We start from the raw sequence: 16,029 nt of genomic DNA on the forward strand, positions 1-16,029 counted from the left end.
TTTTAGTCACTTTGGTCCCGGCACCTGTTCTGTATGTTTTCTCTGACATCATGAGGCATTTTTTGAGTAAAATATGGATTCTTGTCATGATGGAGCCAGGCTCTTATTCATGATATTTCAATAAATTCATGTTCACTGATACTTCATAAATAATATGAATCTGATTGGTTATTATAGGCAACAAAGCCACAGAAAACTTACTGAAGTTTCTATTATCATATGGGTTTTGTTTTGTTTTTTATACTGATTACTGAATGTCTAGTATAAAGATAAGATTTCCCAGAAAACAAGTACCTACAGACAGCTCTGTGCAGCCTTTGAGCCAGCTGAATTGTGAGTGCAGCTCTGGCTATAATGCAAGCTGTAACTCAGGATTACGGCAGTATAAATAATGTAATGTATTTATAATGTTACTTATCTTTTTATAAGATTGACTTAGATGAACCTGGGTCTTTTTTTCAACCTATGTATCTATATAACCAGGAGGTTGTCACAGACTCCTGAGCGTGCTCACTCCAACCCGGCCTCGGCGCTATGGCTTCTGGGTATGACGTCACCGGGAGGATTTCCTGGAACCCGGAGGTCATATCGAGTGCTGGCTCTTGGTGTGTTAAGGGTGCTCAGCTGAGTCTGGACACAGCGGTGATTATCACAGCTAATTCCCGCCCCTTATCCCTATTTATACACCGCTGGTACACTGCTGGTCACGGTCTCCCGTTGAAGCACCTGCGAAACACGTGTCGGGACCGGGTCCACATGTGAGGCTGACAAACTCCCCTCCTTGGGTGCTATACATACCACAGGTAGGTCCTTCAGGTGCCAATCTCCACCATTTGTATGATTTTTTTTTTTCTCTTTATTTGCGATTATGCCATGTACTCGCTGGTGGTGTTACATACTATTGTGTTCAGGCCCTGATTTGGACCTTATCCTGTTGGTTACTTTTCATGTATAAGCACTCTATTACTCTACTATCTTAGGGGATATACCTATGTTTCTCTGGTTATTTATATGGCCATCTGGAATTAATCTAACTATCCTGTTCCCCGCACAGAAATTAAGGGGTAGCGTGTCTCCCTCCCTGTGACCTTTTCTCTGTCTCATTTAATTGGATTTTAATTATGTATGTCTAATCACTAACTGCAATCACATGTGATTTCCAGTATTTTTTGTAATAATAAAAACTGTATACTTTTTTCACAATTGTGGTGCAGTAATTCTTACTCCAAAAAAACATGGTAAATACCCCCCCCCTCGTTCGCAAGTTTTTGTATATATAACCAGGAGGCTTAAGTTGAAGAGTGCAGTAGTAAATTGAATTTTTAAAGGATTAAAAAAATGTTAGATACATTACAAGAATTTGTTACATTTTTAAAGATTAATGGGGTTATCTGACAGCAAAAATAATTTTTTCAGGCATGAATTGAGTAAAAATAACAAACAAAGGCATACTCACCCAGCAGATTTAGCATAGGCCGCTCTAGAGGCCACGTGACTACAAGAATAGAATAATTCTCTAATGATACAGTCTTCTAGTCACCTAACTGCTGCAGCCAATCATAGACTGCAGCAGTGCTGTGACTTCCAAATGGGGTAGACACTACTTCTGGAACCTCTGGAGACCTCCAGAGCAGACTATGCTGGAAATTCTGGGTCTCTAAGGTGAGTATGCCTACGTTTGTTATTTATAACGAATCCAAGGCTAAAAATATGCAGTGTGTCCACCCATATCCTGTCCACTGCCATTAACTTGAGAATGACGGCAGCTATAGGCATAGAAGTGGTGTCTAGGTATAGTAAAGAAGCCATGCGCTACGCAATGAAACCACCTATAGCGCCACCTGGTGGAAAACAACAGAGTTAGCATTTTTATCTCGAAAACGGAACGAGATAGACAAAGTGAATTAAAAAATTGTAGAGCATCATCAATTCAATACGAATCGACACCTTGCATACAGAAATGCTATGATATGAAACCCATGACCCCCCCCCCCCCTCCAAAACATTGAATGCTGGTCACGCATATGGCGCTCATTTAACTTTGATGCTCAAAGTGGCCACCGGTCAGCTGCAATGCACATCTGGACTCTGGACAGCATACTGTATCTTGCTGCACATCGTGCAATATGGTAGGTGACACGTTTGCACAACCATCTGTCATACGTCGTCGTAGGTTCTGCAGTGTTGGTGGAGGGGTTGCATACACCTACTGTTTGATGTGACCTCACAGAAAGAAGTCCAATGGGGTCAGGTCAGGTGAGCATGGAGGCCACTCCACGCAGCCACCATACCCAATGACTTGTAGGAAGGTCTCCATGCGGTATTGCTTCACGTCCGCAGCCTTGTGAGTTTTACACGTTCTAATCATAGCATTTCTGTATGCAAGGTGTCGATTCGTATTGAATTGATGATGCCTTACAACTTTGTAATTCACTTTTTTTCTCTATCTCGTTCTGTTTTCGAGATAAAAATGCTAACTCCATTGTTTTCCACCAGGTGGCGCTACAGGTGGTTTCATTGCGTAGCACATGGCTACTTTACTAAACCTAGACACCACTTCTATGCCTATAGCTTTTACCGTTCTCAAGTTAATGGCGGTAGACACACTGTATATTTTTCAAGTTGAAAAAAACCCTTTAAGGATTTAGTGCGGAGTGGGCAATGTCTTTATAAAATGAATAGGAGGGGGCTCTGCCATCATGTGGTGTGGCAGATATAACCTGTTGTTTATTATCCTCTTCTAGTATTGTCTTTACCTAGATATAACTTATTTTCCCCAGATGAGTAGATCATGTTATTATAAGTGCTCTCCTCCCTCGAGCTACATCTGCATTTCCATTTCTGCATGTGTTATGTTCTCATTGCTCATGGCCTTTCCTTGATTTTCCCTCTCTGCATATCTCGTGTAATAATCAGATTTCGCATTCCCGAGCACTGACCTCCTTCTGTCTATTTTAAATGTTTCTTCTGGTGCTCAAAACACCATCAGGAAGCAATTCTCATTAATAGATCTCTTCCTAAACTTGGCAGATTGGGTCATTTTTGTATTCTTAATCCAAGCAATACGCCAAGATTGTAAAGGTCATTCTCTGAATGCTAAAAATATTTTAATAAATGAGCTTTTACTATTCAAAAAAATAGCCTCCCCTTTTGTGCCACAGCTTTTTCTGTCAGGTTGGCACACACACGAAACCTAAAGGCTTCGCACAACACCTTCACAATCCAATGTCTTTAATTGACCGAATGCCCGTAAAGTAAAAATAGATTCCAAGCAAGACGATCGAAATAAACATCTAAATTTTCTTCCTTATGGATGTAGTGCACAAATCAGGAGAATGGCTGTATATGAAACAGGCGTAGGTCGAATTGAGTACTACTCCATTATATATGGGAAAATGGATTGTGGCCTTCAAAACTAGAACTAGTCATGCATAAAACAAGCCATTATACACCCATCAGCAAAAAATAAATATATCATGGCATAGGAAGATGGAATTGAAAAATGAAAGTGAAAAAACCCCCCAAAAACAGATGTAGATTGCAAGAAGATAAAATCAGCATCAGCATTTTCAAAGCTGTTCTCTGTCTCTTTGAGGCAGCCCCATTCCATTTTCCCTATTAAGGTGTGTGCTCATCATATAGGGGAGTTCTCCTGTCATAGAGTCATTAAGTACTAGGACTCCTTCACACACCCGTTCAAAACACGAATGTTTGGCACGGTCCCTGGGGAAGGTGTGTATGTGTGTGTTCCATTCCATGTGCTGTCCCTGTGCTATTTTAGTGACTTCCGAATAGTACACGGACAGCATGAGCTGGTATACTTACCTGTCTCCTGCGCTACTGTTACTTCCGGGTCCCTGGTGAGTGCAGTGAATTTGCAGGAGCTTAATGAGCGGGACCCGGAAGCAAGAGCAGCGCCGAGACAAGTATAAAAATTAATTATTTTTACTTGACCTGTGTTTTCTCTGGTACGTGTCACACTGATGTCATATGGATCATATCAGTATGCAGTCTGTGTGACACCCGTGTTGCCGGCAAAATACGGACATGTCGCTGTGTGGAGCACATGGACACACGTGTGCTCCACACAGACACGCACCCGTTTTAATGGGTCTACGTGAGTCAGAGTCTCCGGAACTTGTGAAAATGGATGTCACACATACCAAACACATGGATGTGTGAAGAAGGCCTTAGTGGTTCCTCTTCTATTGAACCATATCCTCTATGAGCTTAAAGGTGCATTCCCAGTTCCAAGATCCTATCCTAATATGTATTAGGTGCTATAATAATAATAATAATAATAACAATATTAGCAAATACCTCAAATTAGAAATGTAATATAATTCTCCTGCTTAGCTATGTCGCTAGATTGCATGCCCTGCAGATGAGGTAAGAGATATGGCTATCTCACAAGAACTAGACTACATTTCTAATTGGAGTTATTTGCTAAAATTATTATTATTATACCTACTACATATTGGGAATGGATCTTGGTGATGGGAATATCCCTTTAAAGGGTAACTGACAGCTGATATATGCAGACTGAACCATGCAGCAAGTTTCAGACACTGGAGATATGATGTAAGATATGTATGTTTGATTCTGAAATGCTGCAGCTCTTTAGAGAAAAACTTACTTTAAGGCTGGAATCACACTTGCGAGTGTAAAATCGGTCCAATTCTCATGCCAGAAAGTCGGACGATTTTAGTTCACATTTCATCAGTGTGCTGTCAGTATGCTGTCAGTATGCAATCAGTTTTTACCCTCAGCAGCTGCTATTCATGTACTGTTATGTACAGGAGCATTTACATTATTCTCTGCTACTTGCTAGAAATCTATTGAGAAAAACGCATGTCACTAGGATGGTCCGTGTGCCGTCCGTGTGACATCTGTTTTTTTTCACGCACCCATAGACTTGCATTGAATAGACTCGTGCGAGAAACTCACCAAAACGCAGCATGCTGCGATTTTTTTCACAGTCCGATTTGGACTGAGAAAAAAATAGCAGATGGGAGCTGCCTCATTGATTAACATGGGTCCGAGTGCAATGCGAGAATTGTACGCATTGCACTCGTGCGAGTTAATCGCAAGTGTGAAGCCGGCCTAAAAATCTGCCAGGGACTGAACCGGAGTGAGCCCTTGAGTAATAGGTTCGTCTCTCTCTACATACACTTAGGAAGAGACCTGTTACTCAAAGGTAGCTGGTGGGAGAAGCCGCCGGAGACCCGGCTTTCCGACTAGTATCTCATTCAGTGAATATACAGCAAATTAGACTGTTGTACAAGTATACAATTATTAAGCTTCATTAACAGTCTACAAACACTATGAGGTGTGAACATTCAGTATGTTATTGTCTTATTAATACTGTTTTTCTTCTTTTTTTAGGTAAGTAGCTGCTAAGAGATATGAAGATATAGTGTGTACGATCACAATGCTGCACAAGGTATTTCAGCATATTTCATTTCATTAACGTTAGTCCAGAAGTGGCGGATATCTTCTGCAGCTCATGTACAGGAAAATCTGCCTTCTATTATTTTGTAAATAGGGAAACTTGTGGTGAAAATCTTTGAGGATTCCACACAAGAATGATCATGCTGCAGATTTCAGTCATCATCTGAACGAGCGCTTGGCCAACATCTGTAAGAAGGTCATGTAGGGGGGAACACAGCAGGGGATGCCTGTGTGTGAATTGTATAAGGGACCTGTCCTCTCTTAAACCTTTTTTATTGAGCATCATAATGCCTCTGTAACAATTAATTAATAGTGGCATGGCCCTCACATGCAGTATATTAGGAAGCGGAAACTATTAAAGGGATTGTCCACTATTTGGCCAACCCATTCTCATTTCCCATGCTTGCCCCAATAAAAAGAACAAAGCCTATACTCACCTCCGATGCCGGCACAAGTTTCAGCAATGTCGGAACTCGCTATCCCAAGGCCCAAGTGACATTTTTATGACATGCGAACCCCTAGACCAATCAGCACCGGCTTCCTTCTCCCCACCTTTAGATTTTTAAGTAGTTAACAGGAAGTAAAAGCTGCGGCTTCCACTCACTTCCTATTAACTACTTAACCATCCAAATGCAAAAAGAAGGAAGCCGGCGCTGATTAGGCTTGTGGCTCTTGTGTCATAACAATGTCACATTGACCTCGGGAACGCGAGTTCCGACATCACTGGAAACTCGCCGAGTAAAGGCTTTGTTAGTTTTCTGGGGGCAAACAAGGGGAATGAGATGGGGGTTGTTCAAGTAGTGCATAACCTTTTTAAAAGGGAACCTGTCATTTACTTCCCTGTGGGGCAGTCTAATCCGGTCCGATGAGCATCACTGGCCTGTGGTACGACACCTCCTCTTTCCTTGCAGTCACCGTATTGCTTCATGTAGATGATGCATCCTACATCATCCACACAGTGCCCTCCTGTGCACGCGCACTACTCTCTGCCATGCTGAGGTCACAGCAAAGTATTTTAGTGCACATGCACAGGCATTCTTTGACCTTTCCCCGCATCTGCACATTACAGTTCTTTCCTCTGCCCTCAGCATGGCAGACAGAAGTGCGCGTGCGCAGGAGGACACTGTGTGGATGACGTAGGACACATCATCCACATGAAGTAGGAAAGAGGACAGCGATCGCAAAGGTAGAGGAGGCGCCAGGTCAAGATTAGCGACGTCCATCAGAGCGGACCGCCCCACAGGTGAGTAGGAGACAGGTTCCCTTTAAATGCTTTTTAGGTGCCCCTGGGCTCACTAACCCATTGGGCCCCTGAACAGCTGCAGAATTTGTGCATTTGGTATGTTCAGCCCTGTGAGTATGGCTATCTTATTCAAAATTCAAGGGTATAATTTGTGAAAATTGTATTTATAAGATGCAGAAGAATAAAATGCCCTAGTGTTGAGTAACTGGGGCTATGACTGGTATTGCAAGTTAGCCCTATTGACCTCATAGGGATGTTCCAAAAATGTCAGCCAGAACCTTTTTATTACACCAATTTACTGAGCTCATTACCAGTATTTACTCCGAGCTATTCATACAGTAATCACAATGACTTGTTTAAAATAATAAGAATGAAGTACAAGGCTGTTCCCGACCAGTCCCCTCATCCCTCTATGACTTAATCTCCGGCTACCCCTCGTGTAATCTCCATCTACGTGTATGTACTTGAATGTGAAAGCTGTATTTACCCATCCTTGCAAAATAATGTAAGTAATGCAAGCTCTGCTTCCATGTCTCTCCCCGTTGTGTGCGTCATGCTGCAGCTTTTCTAATTCATTCACAGAACACTTAGCAGTGAGAACAGCCACATTTTAACAGAGAAGCTAGTGAGAAAAAAATGGCTACTGGGCTCAGGCATTGTTAGCTGAAAAATGTTGAAAGTAGTAGAATTTTACTATAAATAAGCAGCATCTAATTGTGAACTAACCAGTCTAGGGCTCTGCACACTGAGGTTGGCACCGGCCCTGAGGGAGCTATCAGCTCTCCCCTCAGCGACTGTGTTCTCCTGAGTCTCACTTGTTTCCTGTCCTGGACTAAACTCCTGTAAGTGTGTGTGTGTTGCCTTGCTCCCCGGTGTCTAGCTCCCCCCCCTGCCGGGTTCCTGAACTAGTGAGCAGAGGGTCCACTACATTAGTGATGGCCATCCTCCAATGTCTATACCCTAACCCAGTCCCAGTGAGAGGGCATCTAACTGTGTGTTTTGGTGGATTGTGGTGGTTTTCCTGGCAATGACCTCCTCCGTATCTGGTGAGGTGCAGTACCCTTTGGAGACTGAAGCCTCACACATCCATCTGTGATTGATTTCTCATGCCACCGCAGCATGCGGAATGAATCGTAGCGAGTCTCGGCTCACACACCCCCATGCAAGCCTATGGGAGCGTATGAAACATCGCACTGCACTCGCATGTAATCCAAGTACAGTGCAATATATGAAGAGACAGACAGCAGAGGAAATGGGGAGAAAGTGCTCCCTCCCTCTTTTCCGCAGCTGTGATATCGCAAGATCGCATCACAGTTGCATGACCCTCGGCTGACGCTCACAGCAGAGTTTCATTAGCATATAGCTTCCGATGCTCTTGCACCGGAAGCTGTACGCAACTGGAAAAGTACCCTTATACAGACTGGACACTGACTGCTTTACATTGTATGAAAGTGTCATATCTTCAGTGTATTCCCCTGAAAAAATATAATAAAATATCTGCAAAAATGTGAGTGTACTTACTTTTGTGATATACTGTATGTCCCCAATACACTGTACATAACTCAAAAAAGAACTTTTGTTATACTCATCTACGGGCCGGTCAGTCTGATGGGCATCTGTGGTCTTGATCCAGCGCCTCCTCTCTTAGAATTGCTGTCCTCCTTGTTTTGTGTCAATGACTTGTCCTTTGTCATCAACTAATTTTTCTTCATCGCACTCCTGCATAGACGCACTTCTCTCTGCCTTACTGAGATCAAAAGTATTGTAGTGCACATGTGCTGGGAAAGGTCAAAGAGCGCCAGCGTATGCGCACTACAATACTGTGCTCTGCTTTCGGCAGTAAAGAGAGATGTGCACCTGTGCAGGAGTACGATGGAGAACACTTTGTGGATGATGAAGTACAAGTCATCTATACATAGCAAGAAGGAGGGCGTCAACCCCAAGAAGAGAGGAGGCACGGATCAAAAGCAGCTACACTTATCCAACCATACCGGAAAAGCTCTTTTTTTGCATTATGCAGAGCAGTGTGGGGACATACATACAGCCTTCTAGAACTCCGTAATAGAGGGCTGAAAGATGCTGGCCCTCCTTTTATATGGAGAAAATCCGATGACAAAGTAAGTATAAGACTAAGCTCAGGGAACTTAGATAAGAAGCACGACTTCAGTGGTAAAATTTACAAAACAACCCCCAAAATGCTGGAGTGGTGCTTTACAGAGGACCTACTATCAGGATTTTGGATCTTTCTTAATTAAAGACATGGCTAATTTCAGTGATACCTTTTTAACAATATCTGTTTTGAGGTTCTTCTGTAATCAGCAGTAGAAGTTTTATGCTAATGAGGTGCAGCAGGGCTGGACGTTGCACTTAGTTTTGCCTGTCTGAGTATTATCTGCCCCCTAACTGCTTCTGGCAAGCACAGATCGATTTCTCAGCTCAGGCGTGTCATTTGTAAGTTACTGTGTCGCGCCCAGGGATATGGGGCATTCCAGTGCAGGGCTTTCTTTTCGCACCTTTCTCTCTGCTGTGGCGCAGTTACTTTTCACATGAAAATGGCGCTGGTTTTTCAAGCAATAAGGTATAGTCCATAAAACACAATCTTTAAGGCACATGTCACCCGGTTTGACCGCGTCCAGTTCAATCCTGTTCTTGAAGCCAGGAAAAAGGGTTGTCGCGCTCAAGGATATGGGGCAGTCGGTCCCGGGCAGTGTATAACTGGGGAATGTCACTTTAGTGGCCGTAGCCCGGTTCCGTGTCCTGGGCCCTTTTTGTAAAGGGGAAATATTTACAGGGGCATAGAATAATGTTCACACGTGACGCCACTTGCGGTGTTGCGGGTATGTGGATGGAGCCGCCGCTGCACAATGTCCACTACTAGAGCTGATGTTAATGCCAGCCTGGATGGTAGGCCCTCCGCAAGCAGGGCCGGGCCCCAGAGGGTAGGTGATGTGACAGGTGTCGGAAGAAGGGAGTTCACACAGGAGTTCAGTGCAACTTGTCTTTACTCACTTTTGCTGGTGGTAACTGGTTACCCGAGGCCGGCTGGTTTTACCTCCAGGTCCCCTTTGTCCCAGTGCCAGTGTATTAATCTAGTACCTTCTTCCCCTGCACCTGTCTCTGGTTAGTGGGTCCACGTGGCGTAGAGCAACTGGGGGTCCCCGTCCGTTGGCGCTTCTTTACACTGCTGTCCGTGTGACAGTAGCTTGAACCCTGTGGGGTTGGGGTCTCTGGACCTGTCTCCGTCTCTCTCTTTGTAACTGAGTCTCGGTTTTTTTGGGTCAGCGAAGTCCGTGATGGTCCCCTTGCTGTGCAGGAGTTAACAGGCCTGCTTGGAGCTTCTGCCTGTCCTAGGGTCCTGTACTACCCTCCTGGGCACCAGGTTACTGTCAACCCCGTGTCAGTGCGTTTCCTCCTGTCCACCTTCACTCCTCAACTCCTCAGACTATCTGACTTTCTGTCCTCAGTCCGCCCCTCCCACCTGGTCAACTAGTGAACTGGACTGGCTCCACCTCTAGGCGGCCATCCATGGGTCCGACCCTAGACCCTGTACCATTGTATGGGGGATTGTTGGGGAAAACTGGGATTACCTGGAGTGTTTGTGTGTGACCGGCACTGGTCTTCCGGGTCCCTAGGGGAAGGCTCTGCATCCTGGTGAGGATGCAGAACCTTGTAGCTCCCTGATGGCTTCAGGGGCGCTACATTCCTCCTTGGTTAATTCTAGCACGTCCTCGGGCTGCAAGTGAAACTGGTTACACTTTTATTTTTCACACAAATACATAACAGGTCTTCCTACGCAGGGGAAGTTCATCGCTTTAACATTTCAATAACTGGAGTACCCCTCCCTGCACCCACCACCCAAAGGTTCTAGTCCCAGAACCCACTAAGGAGGCAGGTCATGGCTTCCATTGGTGACCAGGTCCGGACCACCTCTGTCCCGGACCTTTCCTGCACCCGGCCTCTCCTGGTGGCAGTGCTTTTATAGGGTCCACTGGTGGTACTCTGGTGATGCACAACTGGTTCAACTTTATACAGGGTAAGAGTTTTTGTTGGCCGCTGCCAGTCCTGCAGCCTGGGTCCATTTTTCTATCAAAACACAAAACTGGTAAACCTTTTCTTTCATTGTCCATTTTCAAAACATTCAAAAAGAATCAGGTTAAATGAACATTTTCATCACACATTTTCTGGAACAGTCAACAATAAACAAAACAAACTGGTAGCGCAACAGGTCATAGCTACCAGGGTGTTGGATAGGGGCCATCTGATTCACTTGTCCTCCTGGGATCAGCACTCAGAGTCTGGGTGCACTGGTCCCGTGCACCTGCACTGCCTCCTGGTGGCAGCTGAGGGACTGGTGCTGAAGTGGGGGCGGATTCCTCTGCAACGATCTCTGCTGGCACATAGGGTTGCATATAGGCACCAATCTTACGCCGGATTGGAAATGGGACCACAGCAGGTTGGTACACCAATTGCTCCGGCTTAGGCGCCCAGATCCTGGATACCGTGTAGCTCCTTAGAACAACACGAATAAACTTGCCCCCCGCATGCAGGACCCAGTCCAGTGCGGGGAGCAGGTCCGCCGAACCCCCTGCAGTGACTGGGCACAATACCTGGGGAAGATCCTCCGCGGCTCCCAATGGTGTGGTAGCCTGGGCTGTCATCACTGGATCAGATAGTGCTTGCTCCTTCTCCAGCGGAGAAGGTGATTTGACTGCTTCTGGTCTGGCAGGGGAAGCTAGTGCCATTTTTCGCCTTCTCCAGCGGAGAGGATGCAGAACCTTGTAGCTCCCTGATGGCTTCAGGGGCGCTACCACTGCACATGCCCATTACCGGCAATGATAGAGTCTAAAGGCTGCTTTACACGCTACGATTTATCTGACGATATGCCGTCGGGCTCACGGTTTTCGTGATGCACTTCCGTCATCGTTAGCGACATCGTTGCGTGTGACACCTATGTGCAACTCCGAACGATCGCAAATAGTGTGAAAATCGTTGATCGTTGACACATCATTCAGTTTCAAAATATTGTTCGTCGTTTGGAACGCAGCAGACATATTTCTACGTTTGACACCCTGCCAACGACGAACAACATCCACACGACCGCCTTGGTCAAACAATATATCGCTGAAAAGATGTAGCATCGTTTGTGAGATGTGTACGTGTGACCGCTACAAAATGACCTATGAGCGATCTCGACAAATCGTTAGAACGATCTGGGCGTGTCGCATCGCTAACGAGATCGCTAGCGATATCGTTGTGTGGAAAGCAGCCTTAAGTGAGATTTTCGCCAGATGAGGCAGATCATGGAAAAAGCAGTGACCTGTCACAGGCGAGAGAAGACAGAGTACAACGTCTAGCCCTTTGCATTTGCACCTCATTAGCCTAAACCTTTCACGGCTGATTACAGAAGAACTACAAATCAGATTTCTTCACAAAAGGTATCATCTTAATTAGTTTCAAAATGCCATTACAACCATGTCTTTAGTGACAAGTCCAAACTCCTGCTGAATGGTTCTCTATACGTAACGCCATGTATTAACGATGAAATAATGATTCTAGATAATTATTTTCATACCTCTGCATTGTGCCATTTCTCTGTAATGCTTCTTAAAAAGGTATGAATAAAATGATTGTTACTAGTTGGGTTTGCATCCTTTCACAATGTTCAATCAGAGCTGCCAGTGCTAGGCTGTATTGGGGCTAGAGATGAGAGGACTCGAACAGTAAACTTTGGTGTTCGTACCGAACATGGACTTTAAAAAAAAAAATTCAGTGTTTGAGTTCGGGTGCTTTACGTATGAACATCACTCTAACAAGCATCACTGTGCTTTGGTACGCTCCGTGTTCGGCCCAGTGCAGTGTTTGTCTGCCACACACTGGGGGTAAAAACAGCATTATCAGGTATGGTGTGTACAAAAAAAAGTAAAAAAAAAGTGCTGGCTGCAGGTCGGCAGAGACCCAAACTGCCCAATCAGTGACTTCCAATGTGGTTCAGGTAAAGTACGAGTCCAGAACTGAACTTTATCTAAAGGTCGTCTGAACCTGCCAAACAAAAACTTCAACAGGTCCGCTCATCTCTAGTTGGGACATATCTTTTTACAAGAGCAATGGTAACACTCAGTTGCAATTTATTTCTAAAGTCTATGACAAATGGTATAACAGTTCATAGGAAAAAAAACTCCACAATTGTGCTTCACGGAGAACACAAGTAATTACTGTAAGATGTGTGATGAGTGGGGAAAGATCCTCTTTAATTAGGACCTTTGACTAGGTTAAGCATGTTAGACTGGCCACATCATGAAAAAGTGGCTGCATAGCTGAATAAAATGTTTTTATCATGACATTTCTCATCTTCTTTCCGAAGATATTATCTTGTAAAATTTAGGTTAAAATGTATGATATTCGGTTATCCTCCCTCTCCTTGCTAATTTCTGTGGGATCAACCCAAACTGCACAAACGTACATGGTCAAGTACAGGCAGTTACGCAAGATACCACAGAGAGATCATTATAGGTTTATCACTGCATGGCAAAAAAATCTGATCCAATTGTAGAAATGCTTAATTTTCTATTACCTATTTGGTAACCTCTTATCGACGTGTAACGTACTGATGCATTACGTGTCAACTCCCTAACTTAAATAAAAAACTAAACAAAAAAAAAACTATGCATGGTTGATATCGCCATAATCGTATTGACCTGGAGAGTCATATTTTGTGGTTATTTTTATCGTATCATGAACCTTGTAAATAATAATAAAAAAATAACACAAATGTGGAATTGAGCTTTTTTTGATATTTCTCTGTACTTGCAATTTTTTCCCCACTTTCTGGTACATTACACCATAAAATGGATAATGTCATTCAAAAGTGCAACTTGCCCACTGAAAAATAAAAATGTCTATTGGTAGGAGAGAAGATAAAATGAAAGCCCAAAAATGTAATATAGCCTTATCCGGAAGCAATTAAATGGCACATTTGTTGGTGTTGGTTGTTCAGCACCTTTAAATTACAAATGTTATACATTTTGCTCAGGGTAGTCCCATGGGGGCTGATGGGCTTTCTTTTGATTGTGTATGGAGTATGTTAACAAACACAGAAGAGGATCGATAAGAAGTTATGTTATTAGTGTCATTAGTGAGCCTGGGTTCCACTTGCGTTTTGAATGTGCGAGTGCAATCTGATAAAACATCGGATTGCACTCGCACCAGTGCAAAACATTTGGGCAGTGTCCATCTGCGATTGATTTCTCATGCCATGTTGGCATGAGAAATGAATCGCAGCATGCTGTGTTTGGCAGCAAGTCTTGGCTCACACGCACCCATACAAGTCTATGGGAGCGTGTGAAACATTGCACTGCACTCGCATGTCAACCGACCGCAGTGCGATGTACGCAGAGACAGGCCATGGAGGAGAGGGAGAAAGTGCTCACTCCCCCTCTCCTCTGCAGCTGTGATCCGATCTCAAGATTGGATCACAGTGGCATGACCCTCGACTCATACTCACAGCAGAGGGTCATTAGCATATTTTTTGTGATGCTCTCGCATTGAAAGCTACGCGCAAGTGGAACTGAGCCTATAAGTGAATACTAAAATATTTGGGTTCGGGATATTCATACTGAATACCTAATACTAACCCAATATTCGTCATAAATAAGGAACCTAATGCAAGTCAATGGGAATCCTGAGCATTTTTCTTTACTATTTCACGGAAAAATGCTCAGGATTCCCATTGACTTGCATTAGGTTCCTTATTCGTGACGAATACTTGACTAGTACTAGGTATTCGGTATAAATATCCAGAACCAGAATATTTTAGTATTTGCTTATCACTAATGATTATGTTCATTTATGTCGTATAATCTAGCTGAATAGCTGACCAAAGACTTTTCTCCAAAGCTTTCAAAATGGCAGAAAGAACAATCACCCTTGTGTTATAATTAAAATCAGTTTTTGTGCTGACAGCAAAAATTATTAAATTGGCAATTTTTCTTATTTCAGATTTCTTTGCAAGCTTTACTTCCAACGTGTTTGTAAGTTGTAAATTGGCTCTTATAGAGCATTTCTGACCCAGCTTGCAGTTAGTGAGCCGGACAGTTCAGCTTCCAGAAATCACTTGTGTACATGTGGCTGATGAAAGGAGAGCGGATTCGGGCACGGTTGGCAGCTATTTCTGGGTTTTGTGTGGTGAGATAACAATAGACTTGTTATGTAGAGTGCTAATTAACTTTCCGCTCATGGGTGCACAACTACAAGATGACACACTAAGTAGGTGTAAGACGCACACTGAGCATTTCCTCCCACTTACTGACTTTTCTAAATTTCACTCACTAACCTTTATGATCAAAACACATTGATTGAGACATTATTATTCAATCAATATAATGCATTGATGTTGAGCAGAAAACAGCCTTTTCTGAAAATCACAGGGAAATGGGAGACTACTGTTTATTGGCATAGACACGATGCATGCATTCCCAGTATAAGGCCAGGTGCACACAATGAGTATTTGGTTTATTTTTTACCTCAGACAAAACCAGGAGTGAAACATTCTGAGGAAAAGTATACTAGAGACACGGCACCGCTTCTGTATTTCTCACCCACTCCTGGTTTTGGCTATAAATACGGAGATAAAAAAAACCTCTCCAAATACTCATTGTGTGCAGATGGCCCTACTAAACTTGTATTTCTTGAGTTTTACGGCCACGTGCACATGTTGTATATTTGGTGAGTTTTTTACCTCAGTATTTGTAAGCCAAAACCAGGAGTGGGTAAAAAATGCATTAGAGGTGACTAGTGATGGTCAAACACGCAGATATCATGGATCAGCAGGACTAACGGGGCTTTTTTTAAAAAAAAAAAAAAAATCGGGTCCATCCCAGCATTCATCCATCTGGCCGGACACCGGTAACTACTCTGGTGGACGCCCATTCACTTCTTGGGCCGTGAATTTGGCTCATGCATATGCACTGCTTTCTTCGCCCATCAGTGTCTGTGATTGGTTGCAGTCAGGTGCACCCCCACGCTAAACGGCAGCATGTCAGCGGACTGCTTCCAATCACAGGCGCTTATGTGCGTCTATCGTATTTGTTAAATAATTAAAAAAAAGCAACATGCAGTCCCCACAATCTTGATACCCAGCCAAGATAAAACCCAACAGCTGGGGGCTGGTATTCTCAGGCTGCCATTAACCTCTTATATTACCCGATTGCCACCGCACCAGGACAATTGGGAAGAGCTAGGTAAAGTGCTGGAACTGTTGCATCTAATGGATGCGGCAATCCTGGGCGGCTGCAGGCTGCTCTTTTTAAGCAGGGGGGCTCCCAATAACCATGGGTCTC

At 43.9% G+C, this 16,029-nt stretch overlaps 1 protein-coding gene across 2 annotated transcripts in view; it reads left to right on the forward strand.

Annotated features, from left to right (window-relative positions):
* ANK2 (ankyrin 2) overlaps window positions 1–16,029 on the forward strand; it is an 812,025-nt gene that overhangs the window by 167,474 nt on the left and 628,522 nt on the right. Inside the window, exon 2 of one of the 2 annotated variants that reach the window (XM_075349661.1) lies at window positions 5,386–5,443. The exons of the other annotated variant lie outside the window; for it this stretch is intronic. Within the exon in view, the coding sequence (XP_075205776.1) occupies window positions 5,432–5,443 (12 nt within the window). The 5' untranslated portion in view covers window positions 5,386–5,431. The remainder of the gene's footprint in view (window positions 1–5,385; window positions 5,444–16,029) is intronic. 2 annotated transcript variants of the gene reach the window in all.

This window comes from Anomaloglossus baeobatrachus, chromosome 1 (genome assembly GCF_048569485.1).
Source record: "Anomaloglossus baeobatrachus isolate aAnoBae1 chromosome 1, aAnoBae1.hap1, whole genome shotgun sequence".
NCBI lineage: Eukaryota > Metazoa > Chordata > Amphibia > Anura > Aromobatidae > Anomaloglossus > Anomaloglossus baeobatrachus.